General features: G+C 38.8%; 2 protein-coding genes across 2 annotated transcripts; both read right to left on the reverse strand.

Annotated features, from left to right (window-relative positions):
* Positions 1-1,362: 1,362 nt before the first annotated feature.
* Positions 1,363-5,343, reverse strand: LOC121901434. Its single transcript, XM_042418216.1, has 5 exons — positions 5,130-5,343; positions 3,237-3,545; positions 2,115-2,414; positions 1,806-1,954; positions 1,363-1,669 (listed from the first exon to the last, which is right to left on the reverse strand). Exons 1-5 carry the CDS (start codon positions 5,170-5,172, stop codon positions 1,553-1,555), a joined length of 918 nt encoding a protein of 305 aa, XP_042274150.1. The 5' UTR covers positions 5,173-5,343; the 3' UTR covers positions 1,363-1,552.
* A 3,226-nt stretch (positions 5,344-8,569) lies between these two features.
* Positions 8,570-12,874, reverse strand: LOC121902300. The gene is made up of 5 exons (XM_042419561.1): positions 12,649-12,874; positions 11,575-11,732; positions 11,346-11,438; positions 11,204-11,245; positions 8,570-10,007 (listed from the first exon to the last, which is right to left on the reverse strand). The coding sequence occupies exons 1-5, from the start codon at positions 12,872-12,874 to the stop codon at positions 9,867-9,869; spliced, it is 660 nt and encodes a 219-aa protein (XP_042275495.1). The 3' UTR covers positions 8,570-9,866.
* Positions 12,875-14,626: the final 1,752 nt, after the last annotated feature.

The following is a 14,626-nucleotide window of genomic DNA, read 5'->3' on the forward strand; positions in this document are numbered from 1 at the left end:
TCTAAAATACAGATAACTGTTGTTATTGTTGGTGCGACATGGAGAATATTAATGTCAAATTATTACCACAGATGTTTTGATACTGCAACCTTTAGGAAGTTTAATGTTCATTATTGCATTCTGAGGAAGACTGTGGTCTGGTTACAGTGATTACACCAAGAAATGTCAGTTTGGAAGGAACACAGATGTTGAAAATTACTATAAATTGCACTTTTATTCATCAAGTGTGTGAGTATATGGGTGTGCATGCTCAGACTAACATGTGCAGCAAGTCATACCTCAGAATAAGAAGGTGTCACATTGTCAGTAGGATCGTGTACCTGCAGAGTGACATAACAGTTTAATGGTGGAGAGGCAAGAGAAAAGACAGACAAAAGAACAGGAGAGGAGAGGTTCTCTCTATGCAATGCAACACACACTAACCAGCGGACCAGTCGGAGTATAAGAAGGCTGAGCGGGGTAGTGTGTCCCAGAGGGCTGACTCAATTCATCTGACCTCAGTCCAACAGGCTCATCCTGCAATTAAAATTAAACATATATCGTCTAGAGATATTTGGTTAAAATACTGTTAATAGCAAGTCAAAAAGCTATTATGAGATATGTGGGGATATGTGCCACAGACACTCATCAATTGTCTTTTAATTGTTGAAGAAATTGTCTTAATGGAAAAACTGACATATCTTGAGACTACAATATTAACAAAATTACCACTAAAACCTCAATGAAAAACAATGACTAACCAGCACAGTCGCCAGAATAAAATGTTGCCATTGTACATTTTTGCAAACTATGGATACGTTGAATTTTTACATTTCAATAGGCCTTTGTATCATATCAACATTTCTACAATATGTATCATAGGGAACGAGATGTAGTTCCAATGACATCTATATCAGCTGACTTTCTTATTTAGCGGAGGCAGGTGTGGAAGTGGTTAGAAAGTTGCAAAAGCAGCAGAGAGCACTGTTTGAGAGTTTCAACCACATTTCAGCTGATGAAACCTAACATTTTACTGTAACATCCAGTCACTTGTACCACATTTTAACCCAAACCATGATCTTTTCCTAATCTTAACCAAGTGGTTTTTTGTGCCTAAACCTAACCAGACCTTAGCCGCAGCATTGTGACAACATAAAACATAATTATTCAACTGATAACAGCCATTTAATGCCACATTGAATGACACGTGAAATGCTTAAAATGCGATCAACATTGAAACATAGAGATTCAACGTATCTGTGGTTTGCAGACACGTACAATGCCAACGTTCTATTCTGGCAATTGACTAGTATAAACAACACACTACAGTGAAGAAATGTCAATTTGGAAGGAACACAGATGTTGAAAAATACTATAAATTGCACTTTTATTCATCAAGTGTCTGAGTATATGTGTGTGCATGCTCAGACTAACATGTGCAGCAGGTCATACCTCAGAATAAGAAGGTGGCACATTGTCAGTAGGATCGTGTACCTGCAGAGTGACATAATAGTTTAACGGTGGAGAGGCAGGAGAAAAGACAGACAAAAGAACAGGAGAGGAGAAGTTCTCTCTATGCAATGCAACACACACTAGCCAGTGGACCAGTCGGAGTATAAGAAGGCTGAGCGGGGTAGTGTGTCCCAAAGGGCTGACTCAATTCATCTGACCTCGGTCCAACAAGTTCACCCTGGAATTTAAATTAAACACATACAGTCCAGCGACACGATGGGAATATATTCTTTTACAGCATGACAATGATTTTCAGCCTGACGGTATTGTACACACAAAAAAGTGTCTAGAAGCTGTAAGGCAGAACATGTCACCTCAGGTGCAGATGCAGCAGCAGCTTCAGTCTCAGAATCGTCCTCTTTGGAGGGCCTCTTCCCACAACAGCAGACGAACACGAAAGCGAGGACCGACAACACAAGCGAAAAAATGAAAATCCCAAAACCAACATCAGAAGACTGTAGTGCTGAAACAATGAGTCGATTAAGTGATTAGTCAATTGACAGAAAATGTATCATCAACAATTAAAAGCTAAAAATAAACAAAAGGTGCTGAAAATAATGTTTGTCTTATGCCAAGGCAATAATGAAAAAACACATGTGATACTAACAATAAAACACACTTACGCTTCACTTCCAGTGACACCACCAAGGCCTTGTTGTCATTCTGATCTCTGACCTCGAAGCGTCCACCACATGAACTTTGGAGACTCTTAATCAAAATTCCACATGGCTTTGACAGCTGAAACCCACTGCAATAAAATGAGTCCTTCCTCTCTAGCCTGCCTTGACGAACTATCTTAGTCCCAAACCTTTTCAGTTTGAGGTCACTTTCTGGGATGAAGTAAATGTTGCAGGAGTTCGGTTCCAGATCAAAAGTGAAGTCAAGGCTTTCTCGAGCACTCAGTTCATAGGACATTGTGTTTGCTGGAAGAGAGGATGCACAAGACAGAAGGCATTAAAGTGATTCTCCACCCAAAACCTGTATCAAACACACATCTCCTGCAGTCTTGACTGGGGTTATAAGTTTCTAGTTTTGTTTCTCACATAGCATGGCAGCTGTAGTCAACTTAAAGAAATTGAGATCTTGGGGTGTTTTGAGAATATTGATACCACTCTCATGTCTGTATGGTAAGTATGAGGCTAACATCAGTAAATAAACTTACAATTTAAGTGATGGAGGCCAAAATCCACATGCCTCCTTCTGTGCAAAATGTATTTAAAACTTTATCTGAAGCTAATATGAAGCTTCAGCTGTCTAAATCAAGTCAAATCAAGTAGATATCTTTCAACGTTACAGTCTTTTAAAAGCAAAGGTCCCTCTTTTCATTACTTTACTTCCACTGCAGCTCAACAGGGAAACACTGTCTGAGGAAACACAAAGAGGGAATTTAATGGTAAAAAGGCTGTAGATGTGGCAGATATCCACTTGATATGACTAAGTCAGACTACTGAAGCTTCATATTAGCGTCAGATAAACTTTTAAATACATTGTTGCTCAGAACAAGGACTGTGGATTTTGGCCCCCATCAATTACACTGAAAGCACATTTGATCTTTTAATAGCCAGTATGAATAGCGAGGAAAACCTCTTTCAGTGTTCATATGGGCACCTGACTGTTATTTTAAGATGGACTTCAAAAACTGTGAACCTATCCTTTAAAACCAAAAATCCAAGAAAAGATTGACAGCCATAGTGTCAGATCCAGGAAAGGAAATGAAATAGAATGAGCATAAGAAGGATCCTCACCTATTACCTCAAGGGTCACAGTACGCAGCAGTTTCTTATCATTGTCTCTCATTGTGTAGAGGCCACTGTCTTCCTGGGTTAAATAACTCAGCTCCAGATACCCCCAGTGGAGACCTATTTTCCCCTTCAGTGGCTTGTGGCCTAAGACTGAAAATGCCGCATCCCACCCCTTCTCGACATGAAGTGTCCAGAAGACTGTTGCCTTTGAGTTGCCCTTGGGGGCGAACTCTAGTGACCGAGTGTCTTCAGGTATCATCCACCTGAACGTCTTCCCATACTGTTTCTCAGCATAATGGTCATGTGCGAGGCCTGGAGAGGAAACAGACACAAACACACACTTGAGTACAAACCTGGTGAATGTATGTTGAAGAGGAAGGACACCTGCCAGCATTCCCAGACATCCTTTGATCCTTTACATATTTTATTGGTGGAATGTGACATATGTGACAAAGTACATTTACTCAAATACTGTAAATACAATTTTGAGGTAAATATACTTGAGCATTTCCATTTTGTGTTACTTTATACTCCATTGCATTTCAGAGGGAAATATTCTACTTTTAATTCCACTACATTTATTTCACAGCGATAGTTATAGTTATTTTTCAGTATTCAATATCTTATATGTAAAACATATGATCAGTTCATTAAATATGGATTGTTTTAGTGAACAGAACTCCTCGTGCACCTCCAGTATTTTCAATCAGGTGCTGATCAGTCGCAGGAACATATTAGGTGAAAATCAAAATTAACCATCACACACCGAAATTATTTCACTGTGACTTTATTAGGAGTGAATAACATGTTTCACCCGGACCTGAAGAAGCTACAGGCGGAACACGTTGTTCGCTCCTAATAAAGTCACAGTAAAGTCAATTCAGTGTGCGGTGGTTAATTATGGATTGTTTTAGATTAGACTATTCGACAGTATAAGGTGTTTTACCTTGACAACATTAAAATGCTGTTAACATGTGCACATATATTAATCCGTTCTTATACTCAAATAACAATAAAATCGGAAATGGACGTGACAATGAGTGACAATTGAGATGACACTGTGTCTAGGCTACGTGATGACGTTGTAAGTGGACCAGGGACTACGTGATGACGCAGTAAATGGACCAGGGGCTACGTGATGACGCAGTAAATGGACCAGGGGTTGCCTCCTTCACTGCCTGGAGATTTGCAGAGATGTGGGCCGCGGATGACCCCTCCACAGGAAAGAACAAAAAGACAGACTCCGTCATCAAAACAGACTGTTTTCTTATTCTGACAAGTAGGCATCTACTATAGGCTGTTTATTTTTATGATGACAGCACATTGTGCTGTTGCATGTTGTGATTATTTTCTATTCAATACTGAAGTTTGCTGCGCATAGAGTTGAATTAAACAGTGAGAATGACATGAGGTGTTGTGGCTCGTCTGGCCGAGTGGCGCTATCCACAGTGCTGAAAGGAGCGCTGGGGGGGATTTAACTCTGGCATGTTACATTTAACCTTTTGTTTTGTTCTATATGATCACATCTCCTGTGTGTCCGCATGGGGGAAGGATAAGGCGTGAACTTTACATCACATCGTTTTTATGAATATGACTGTAACAGCTGTAAGAAATAGCCTAACAGGCTTCATAGTCTACACAGGCCCACTGTGGTTATGATTTATTTTCATGAATAAAAACGTTTCATAAAGGTCCCCCTCTCTGATTTTCCTTTACAAATCGCACCCTGTATATACTAACCATACGTTTACATTACTGCAGGTACCATAAACTACTCCTGACTGAGAACCAGAGAAATACTGTTACTATTAATCCCTACAATCATTTATACACTCAGGGCAACAGGATACAGTTGTACAAGCAGTCTAAAGGCAAATTAATCATTTTCACACTCACCCAAACAAACACAGGCACTAAGCAGCAGCAACATTATCATCATCTGACGTGATTCAAAACCCAAAACCCGAATCCAGTGTCACACAAATGTACCGTCTTCTACCAATTAAGCGCACGATATGATTATAATTGATCGATACTTTACTGACACATCCTGGCAGAGTAAATCCTTCACTGTATGTACAACATTAAAACAGAAGTTGTACAAAGTACACATCCCGCACTACACTGTTAATTATTACGGTTTATGGACGGAGTTTGTTGGGAGAAGCTTTGTCTGGGCCCACCCATCAGGGCGTTTCCATCGCAGTGGTCGTGGTGCGTTTAAGTACGGTCGGAAATGACAGTTTAAGCGCCATGCCGGCCTCTAGGGATGACAATTTGTTTTGGGTTTTTTTTTTTTTCATTAGTCCACTTTTGCGAAATATCTCAACATACAAGATGGATTGACACAGACATTTACGGTCCTATATCCGACTTGTGTGATCTCTTGACTTTTCCTCATAACGTTATTGCTACTATGAGGATCACATTTTGATTGAAATGTCTCAACAACATTGGATGGATTGTCATGAAGACTTTCATGGACCCCTCAATGTGAATGGTATAACTTCGGTGATCCCTTAAAAAGTCCCTCCAGACATTATAATACCAGTATATTTACCACGTTAAAATCCTTTAAATGACATCTACTCTTTCTCCCTCATTAAAAATTAAAAATCTATGAATATGCAAATATATTTCATTTCAAAACTTCAACTGCTGAGTGCGCTCTGGTAGCCTACTGTTTAAGACGCATGACCGATACTCACTGTTGGACGAATCCGGCAGCGGACCTTTGTTGCATGTCATCTCTCTCACCTTATTTCCTGTCATCTGTACTGTCCAGGTCTAATAACAATGCCATTTTTTTTTTTAAAGTCTCCTACTGCTGTATGTAAACTGGAGGTTGCAATTTTCCACACCATATGATTGGCTTCCACAATGCCACAAATAATGCTCTAAACTTGCCCCTTTCAGCAGATGAATGTGAAAAGAGGCTTCCAGTGTGAAACTCTGCACATACATCATTCTGCAAAGTGAAGCCCTAACATCCAACTGAAAGAACAAGAAGAAAAACATGTTTTTGAATGGAGGGCGACTTTAACTTTGCATATAACACCTTTGGGTTCTATATGTAACATGGTATATGTCAATTGTCATACCTTACAAAATGTTGTAGTTGTCATGCTGTGGACAGTGACTATTGTGACTAATAACAATTCCAATTCAATATTTGTTAGGGAACTGTTCTTGTTATTAGATCATCAGCACCCATTCTCACTCTTAGAAACATATTCAGCCCTAAACAGATAGTATACTGTGGCAGACCACCTCATAGGGATGTGCAGAGAGCCCAGTATTTGTATTTGTATCTCTATTTGTTGAGGCAGCAAAATTATTTGTATTTGTATTCGAATAAAAGTGGAAAGAGGCTTAAAAATCCTTTTTTTTCTATTCTATTTAAGTGTTACAATAACTGTCCATCAATAAACTACTTTACAAAGGAGGTCCCCACACCGGGTCTTGAACTGGAGTCTCCCAGATCATAGATGACTGCACTGACTACTGAGCTAAAATTTTACTCATCACCTCAATGCAGACAGACCTCTACCTATTTATACACCCATAACACAGACACAGCACACCCTGTAACATGTAGGGAAGAACTTCAAAGGTGATTCTTGCTTTGCACTTTTCATTTATTGCTTAATTTTTACAACCTAACTTTGTGAAAAGGAGAAGGGGAGGACTTTGCTTGTGTCAGTAGCTCAGCTTTATCTCTGGGGAACACCCCCAACTCCGGGAGTGATGTCCAAATAAGAAAATGTGCGTCATGTAGCAGGTGGATGTGACTCCCCTTGTTGAGACCTGCTGTTAAATGTAACAGCGAAGCAGAGGAGAGAGACTGAGATAGTGATGTGACCGACCTGCATGCTGGTATTTTACATGGGTTTTTTCTTCCTGAAAACAAATAATTTTTAAAATATTTGTATGAAACAAATATTTGTAAAAAAAAAAAAAAAAAAAAAAAAAAACACACACACACACACACACACACAAACAAAAATTCACTGTTTGTGCTTTGCCAAATAACATATTTGTATTTGGGCACACCCCTGCTACCTAACCACAGTAAATGATAACAACCTAAGAAAGACATGTGCAGACTGAGTGACCAGTCAAGTCTATGGTTATGACAATAGTAGTGTAGTGAACTTGGGTTGTAGTTTTCTGTAAAGGCTATGACAACTAATCAAAGATTCATGGGTTTTACCTGATCTGAACTGTTACTGCTGACAGAGACTCTGTGACCTCATTGTTTTCAGCTGGACTTGATTGCTGAGATGGCGAACTGGTAAAGGAGAGCTAAGCGACTGTGTCCAGGGGAGCTTGATGCATGTCAGGTAATCTGTCCGACAAAGCCACCGTTATTGCACTCATGGTAGGGGGTTGGGGGCCATTTGTAGCTGTTTAGGACTGCCGGTGGCGAAGACAGACAGTATAGGGGGGAGATGTTCCTGTGGTGGGGCTGATGATAGTTAGGAACCAGGGAACTGGTACAAGTATTTTTTCAAAGATAGCATTGAGACAGAAGAACAAACACAGATAACCACATATTGAGATAGGGTGTTAGTTTTAATGCACCTGACACAAAGCCAGAATTTCTATGATACAAACACAAAATGTATGTATTCACAAATATTTTACAACTCTTCATATTATGCTTCTCAATAATAATAATACTAATTTTTATGTGTATAGCACCTTTCATACAAGAAATGCAGCTCAAAATGCTTTACAACAAAGAAATTACATGCACCAAGTGCTTCACATGAAATTAAAATTGAAACATTGAAAACATGTTAAAAATATGAATGTAACATAAGATGGAAAATAAAACCCACTGAATACTTATAATATATTTTTTAAAAAGTTTAAAAATAGAATACATATAGTGCATAAAATCAAGTAAAGTGCGAAGCAGAGTGCAAAAAAGAATTTCAGGCCTGTATCAGGACACAACTTGAAACACTATCGAACATCCACTTTTAAAAAGCTGTAGGTACAGGGTCAATACATGAGGAGGAGGAGTTACATTCAGTGACAGTCTTACAAAGCTCAGTTAGTGTAATACAGGTGAATTTTCCCATGGTTACATCATTTTTTCGGGATTTACTGAGATCATCTGTGTTCATATCAGCAGCAATACTGTCTCTACTTGAGGTTATTTTGTTATGGAAGAACAATGCGAGTTCTTCACATTTTGATGCAGAGAACTGTGGGGGATCGGGGGCAGTGTTGAGTAGGTGAGTTCCCAGCATCCTTTGTAATAATCTTGGAAAAGTAATCTTCTCTTGCCAGATGTGTTTCTTTGTTATAGGCACTCATGGCTTCTTGTATATTAGAGTGAACTGTGTGAACACTGTTATTGTTTAACAATGGGGAGATTCTGTTGGTCGACCCCTTTTTAACCTTTAGTGGAGCAGCAGTTTTAAAGCAGATGACAAGGTGTTGTTAAAATATTCAACCATGTCATTTAAAGAGCAGTCTTCACTGAATGGGTCAAATGATCTCATAATATTAGAAAACATTGTTTCAGCCTTGTCATCTAGGAATCTCTTTTGAACCAAAAATTCCCTTTTAGTCTTTGTTAAGGTTAAGTTGGCATCAAAAACACACAGTGATGGTCAGAAAGAGGTAATACTGAAACACTATCAATGTTTAAACCTGTTGTTGTTACTAAGTCTAGAGTGTTACCATGCTGATGAGTGGCTTTATTTACATGTTAGGTGAGTTCAAAGCTGTTCAGTAAATTTACAAGCTCCACAGCTTTGGAGTCATTCTTTGTTATTAATATGAATATTCAGGTCTCCATTCAAGATTAATCGATCATGTCTATTGATACTAAGTGAGATCAGCTCTCAGAATTCCTGTAGAAATATTGATGAATATCTTGGTGGCCGATATAATGTAATAATGAATACTAATAATTCTGCTTTAAGCTGAAGAGCAAGATATTCAAATGATGTAAATTCACTCAGGTCAATGTCATTACACACAAACTGTGTAGAGAAAATGGCTGCAATCCCTCCTCCTTTCCTGTTTTGTCTGACTAATAACAATGATAAAGGTTTGTTAGTGTTTCAACAGAAAACCAACGAAACTCCTTATTTACACAACAGTCATAAACTCTAACATGAGTTCCAAAACATTAAAACAAATATATTAAAAACATCTACTTCATAAATAATCATTAAAGCTCCAAAAAGGAGGAAGTGTACATGTGAGAGTGACTGATAAAATGGAGACACATGCAAAATAGGCACATTGCAACTGTAATCAGTTTATTGCTTGTGTGTAAAAGTAAAAGTGTAATAACAAAAAATGTATTGACACAATTACGTTAACTGACCGCAGTGCAGCGGTGTTAAGGCGTTGGTGCCACTCTCCAGTGGATACATGCAGGGCAAAAAGGCAACTGGTGCATTTCATATTTTTTGTAGATGTCAAACAATCACTCTCTTTAAAACATTTAGAAATGTGTGTGACTTGCCTGAGTAAATGAACATGTTTCTGAAATAGCTACAGTATATATCAATGTAACATCTACAACTCATCATTCATAATCCACACTAGAATGTATAATGCAAGCACCAAATATTACAACAAGGATACCCATCAAAATTAAGGCCTTCAGAGGAAGTTGAGTTTGTCTGAGGTATAAACACTGGCTGAGTCTGAGGGAAAGGTCATCCCCTTCAGCTCAAACCGCGGCTCAACGTCAGAGTAGACGGGGGCAGATGGAACGACTGCCTGCTCTGCTGAAGCCACAACCTGGAGAGAAAAAGACCGACATGTCATTGTGTATCAGAGAATCACCAGCAAGCTCTAATTTTAATGCAGATCCGGCTGAATTAAGTCTGAAATACAGATAGCTGTTGTTATTGTTGGTGCAACATGGAGAATATTAATGTCAAATTATTACCACAGATGTTTTGATACTGCAACCTTTAGGAAGTTTAATGTTCATTATTACATTCTGTGATACAGTCGAGAGCTCCAGAAGAGCTACTAAATGGACTTTGTGGTGAGATTTTGTCAGCTGGTATCTCAGTGTTGACACAATTGTAAGTTATTGATTATTTTAAGAAGAACATTTAGTTTTGTTTCCTAAAAATGGCAAATGGTGGAACAACTGAGGAACCAAAGTAAAACATAACTTTAAACATTCTTCTTCTTTTACATAAAAGAAAAAATACTTCAAAACAAAAAGAGAGGCAGGGGGTGATGAGTGGCCAAATCATTGCAAAAGTGGTTTTAAAATCTGAGAGACAAAGAAGTTACATGATGTCAGATATGTTGAAGAGAGTGTGCATCATTTAAATGGTACACTCATATTTTTTGGTGTTTTGGGAAATGGTATGTAAAGTGCTGCAACTTTGTATGATACTTTATCTCTGCAATTTCTCTGAAGAAAGTGTAACAGGAAGTAACATGTTTGGTTAAAATACTATTAATAGTAAGTCAAAAAGCTATTACAAAGTATGTGGGGAAAACAGTGCCACAGACACTGATCAATTGTCTTGTAATTGTTGAAGAAATCGTCTTAATATAAAAACTGAGACATATCTTGAGACTACAAGAAGCACAACTGGAAGGAAAATGGAATAAAGGGCTGTTATACAACAAGACTGAGCTACAAATGAATGCATCAACAGGACATAATGAATGATGCATGTATTTCACAGTTTGTTTTGTTATTAATATTTAATGTTGGAAATATCTTGCCAAAAAAGATTGTAAAACGAAATTATCACTAAAAACTCAAGTAAAAACACCGATTAGCACAAACAACACACTGGAGAGCGACTGATCATCTCAACAAAGGTTTGGTTACAGTGATTACACCAAGATATGTCAATTTGGAAGGAACACAGATGTTGAAAAATACTATAAATTGCACTTTTATTCATCAAGTGTCTGAGTATATGTGTGTGCATGCTCAGACTAACATGTGCAGCAGGTCATACCTCAGAATAAGAAGGTGGTGGATTGTCAGTAGGATCATGTACCTGCAGAGTGACATAACAGTTTAATGGCGGAGAGGCAGGAGAAAAGACAGACAAAAGAACAGGAGAGAAGTTCTCTCTATGCAATGCAACACACACTAACCAGCGGACCAGTCGGAGTATAAGAAGGCTGAGCGGGGTAGTGTGTCCCAGAGGGCTGACTCAATTCATCTGACCTCGGTCCAACAGCCTCATACTGCAATTTAAATTAAACATATACAGTCCAGAGACACAATGGGAATACATTATGTTACAGCATGACAGTAATCTTTAACCTGACGATATTGTACACACAAAAAAGTGTCTAGAAGCTGTAAGGCAGAACATGTCACCTCAGGTGCAGATGCAGCAGCAGCGTCAGTCTCAGAATGATCCTCTTTGCTGCAGCACTCCTCACAGCAGGACTGCAAGCAAATGCAGAAACACGCAACGAGCAAAAAAACTCCAATGCCAAAAGCAATGTGAGAAGGGTCACGATGATTTCCTAGTGCTGAAACAATGAGTTGATAAAGTGATTAATCAATGAGAAGAAAATATATCACCAACAATGAATCAATTGTGTAATTTGATTTAATCAAATGATTGATCATTTAAAAATATAAAACTACCTACCCCCTAAATGTTACATTACACATACAGAAATTACCATTAGAATGGTTTGATTAATTAATTTCAATTAATTTCAAATTGATGGACCTAGGACAAATCATAACTGGAGAGATTTGTTTAAATAATATATAACTTTATTATCAATGATATTTAAATTACTGACATAAATAATATTGTTACATAAAAAAACATGCAGGTGTGAACAAATCATTAAAATTAGGTGAATAATAGGATTATTTTCAATATTTTCAAATCAATAAAACAACTATGAAATTTCACACTGATGTGAACAAACCAAAACAATGTAATTTCAAATCAGAGAAACAAAATTAACAATCAGGCCTAAAAAATGCCATTTAAATCGGCAAAACACATCAAATTTCCAAACAGGACTCACAGTAGAAACCTGCCTCTGTTGCATTGCTTCATTCCTCATGAGACCATTTCATAAAGTTTTCACACCACAATATGAGAACAGCTCAGTGCAGTACAGACATTCAGCATCCTCATCATTCTGGGTCTTCTTCTTCACTTCGATCCTCTTATTTTCTTGGGGCTTTTTCACAATTTTCTTGCCATTGGCCTTCTCCTCCAGATCTCTCCTGTAGGTGCGGCTGTAATCACTGCTGCTGACTCAGCCTTCCTTTTTCTGGGCCTTGCCTGCTGTAGCTTTGGCTGAGGTCAAAGTGCCAGGATGAGACTTGACATGGACAGAAAACAGCGTTGAACTTTATAAATAGCACTGTTGATAAAACATGTAGCCTCTAAAAGACGAAAGGACACTTTTGTTGTCTTGCCATGAATGGGCAGGTGGTACAACCTTGGAGGTGTGTGGAGCAGGCTGTAGGGCAGGTTCTGGATCAAGTCCTGTTCTCCAAAAATGTCCCTGTTACATGGCATAAGACCACAGGCCCTGAACCCTTTCATTCCTTTTCCCAAACTGGCAGCCTGGCGGTAAGCTTTACCAAGGACGCCAGTAATTTCATAGAGGTTAATCCTCTTTCCAGGTTTTTGGTCTTCCATCAGTCGGCCACTTTCAGGCTGTTCATCTTCAGGATTCTGAAAAAGATCCTGTCGAGGGGCTGCATTTTAAGGCCGCAGTGAGGCAGTAGTGAAATCATGATTATGCCAAGATGTCTTGCCAGATTAACAGCCTCTAAGGTTTTATGTGGGTGGTTCACATCAAGTATGAGGATGTGTGGATCATTCTTGCTGGCGTTCACGTTCTTTGCAAAATGGGTGAGCCACTCCACAAATAGGTTGCCGTCGAGTCAATCTGAAACTCTTCCAACAGATCCATTCTCTTTCTCAGAAAGATAAACATCAGAGGAACAAATTGCCCTGCAGCTTTCATCGTACACAAAGCAGTGACATTAAATCCTCTCTCAGCATTCGTCATCCTCCTGACTTGTTGAGCCCCTTTTGTTGCAACCACAGACTGGGGTTTCTGGACGTTTCGGACTCCTATCTGATCCATGTTCCACAGCTAGGTGGGAAATATGTTGTTCAGCCTCTGAAGCATGTTTTCATAAACATCAAAGAATTCACCCACTTTATTGAAGCCTACTGCCCCAGTGAGGATTCTCACATGATCACATGCTCTTGCAAAGTAAGCTGCCTCGCAGGGATTGATAGACTATGATAGACAGATGGTTCATCCAATTACCTACCAAGTATTTTTTGAAAGTGCCTGCCCTTTTCCAAACAGTTTCCAAGGACTATTTCTCCGATGGTTCTGTGTAACAAATCATCTGGCACATCAGATTACTAGGAAACAGTCTTCCCAGCAACTTTTTTGGCATCACTCAATGAGCGTTGGATCCCCATCTTTGTAGCCAAATCATAGGCCAGTTTCCGTACATCCCATGATGTTAGCCCAAAGAGAGCTCTCTCCATATGTTGGATGTGGCACACCAGATAATTTTCAAAGACTGCAGAGAACACAGCCGTTTTCCACAGACGAATATGGCCTGGCCTCTTCATCAGCTTGTCACGGTACCAACAAAGTGTTTTTGGTGGTCTGCCAAATTTCTGAGATACTGAATTCAGTGATTCGCCATCTTAAATGCATTTAAGTGCATCTTCAAGAACCTGCTTCCCATAGCTTCCTCTGTTAGTTGTCCTCATGTTGAGCCTCATCTATAATGCAACAAAAATTGACAATCTTTATTGAGAGCCCATTATTTGTATTTGTATTTGCATAAAAGTGGAAATAGGTGTAAAAACCCTGTTTTTGTTTTTATTGCGACTCTAATTTTAGGATAAGAAAGTGCTAAAATAAATGTTTATTAATTAACTATTTTGCAAAGGAGGTCCCCTCACCGGGTCTCTGGCTCAGGTCATCCAGGCCATCGACAACTGCAGTAACTACTCAGCTAAATCTCAGCCCTGCTACACACAGAGACCTGCAGCTGTTCACACATCCATGACACACAGACAGCACAGCGGCGCAAAAGAGTCAGATGGAGACAGCGATGTAAATATGCAAAGAATTAAAGCTAGACTACAGCAAGCTAATATTGCATATTGCCTGCTATAACATTATTCTCGTAAAAGTTAGTTAGCCTCTTAGACTGATAATGATACATTTCTTACTGTTGGTTAGCTATTATGTTATTGTTAGATGATGGTGTAAATACTTTCTCAGAAATCTAACATTAACGAAACTAGACTAGACCTCTTCCCTCAAAAATCCTAATCTTACACTTTCATATATTACAAAGACATATTTGTTATTTTTAAGTAATAGATCACCCTCCAGACAATTCTCATATT

The sequence above is a fragment of the Thunnus maccoyii genome, chromosome 8 (assembly GCF_910596095.1).
Source record: "Thunnus maccoyii chromosome 8, fThuMac1.1, whole genome shotgun sequence".
NCBI classification, from domain to species: domain Eukaryota; kingdom Metazoa; phylum Chordata; class Actinopteri; order Scombriformes; family Scombridae; genus Thunnus; species Thunnus maccoyii.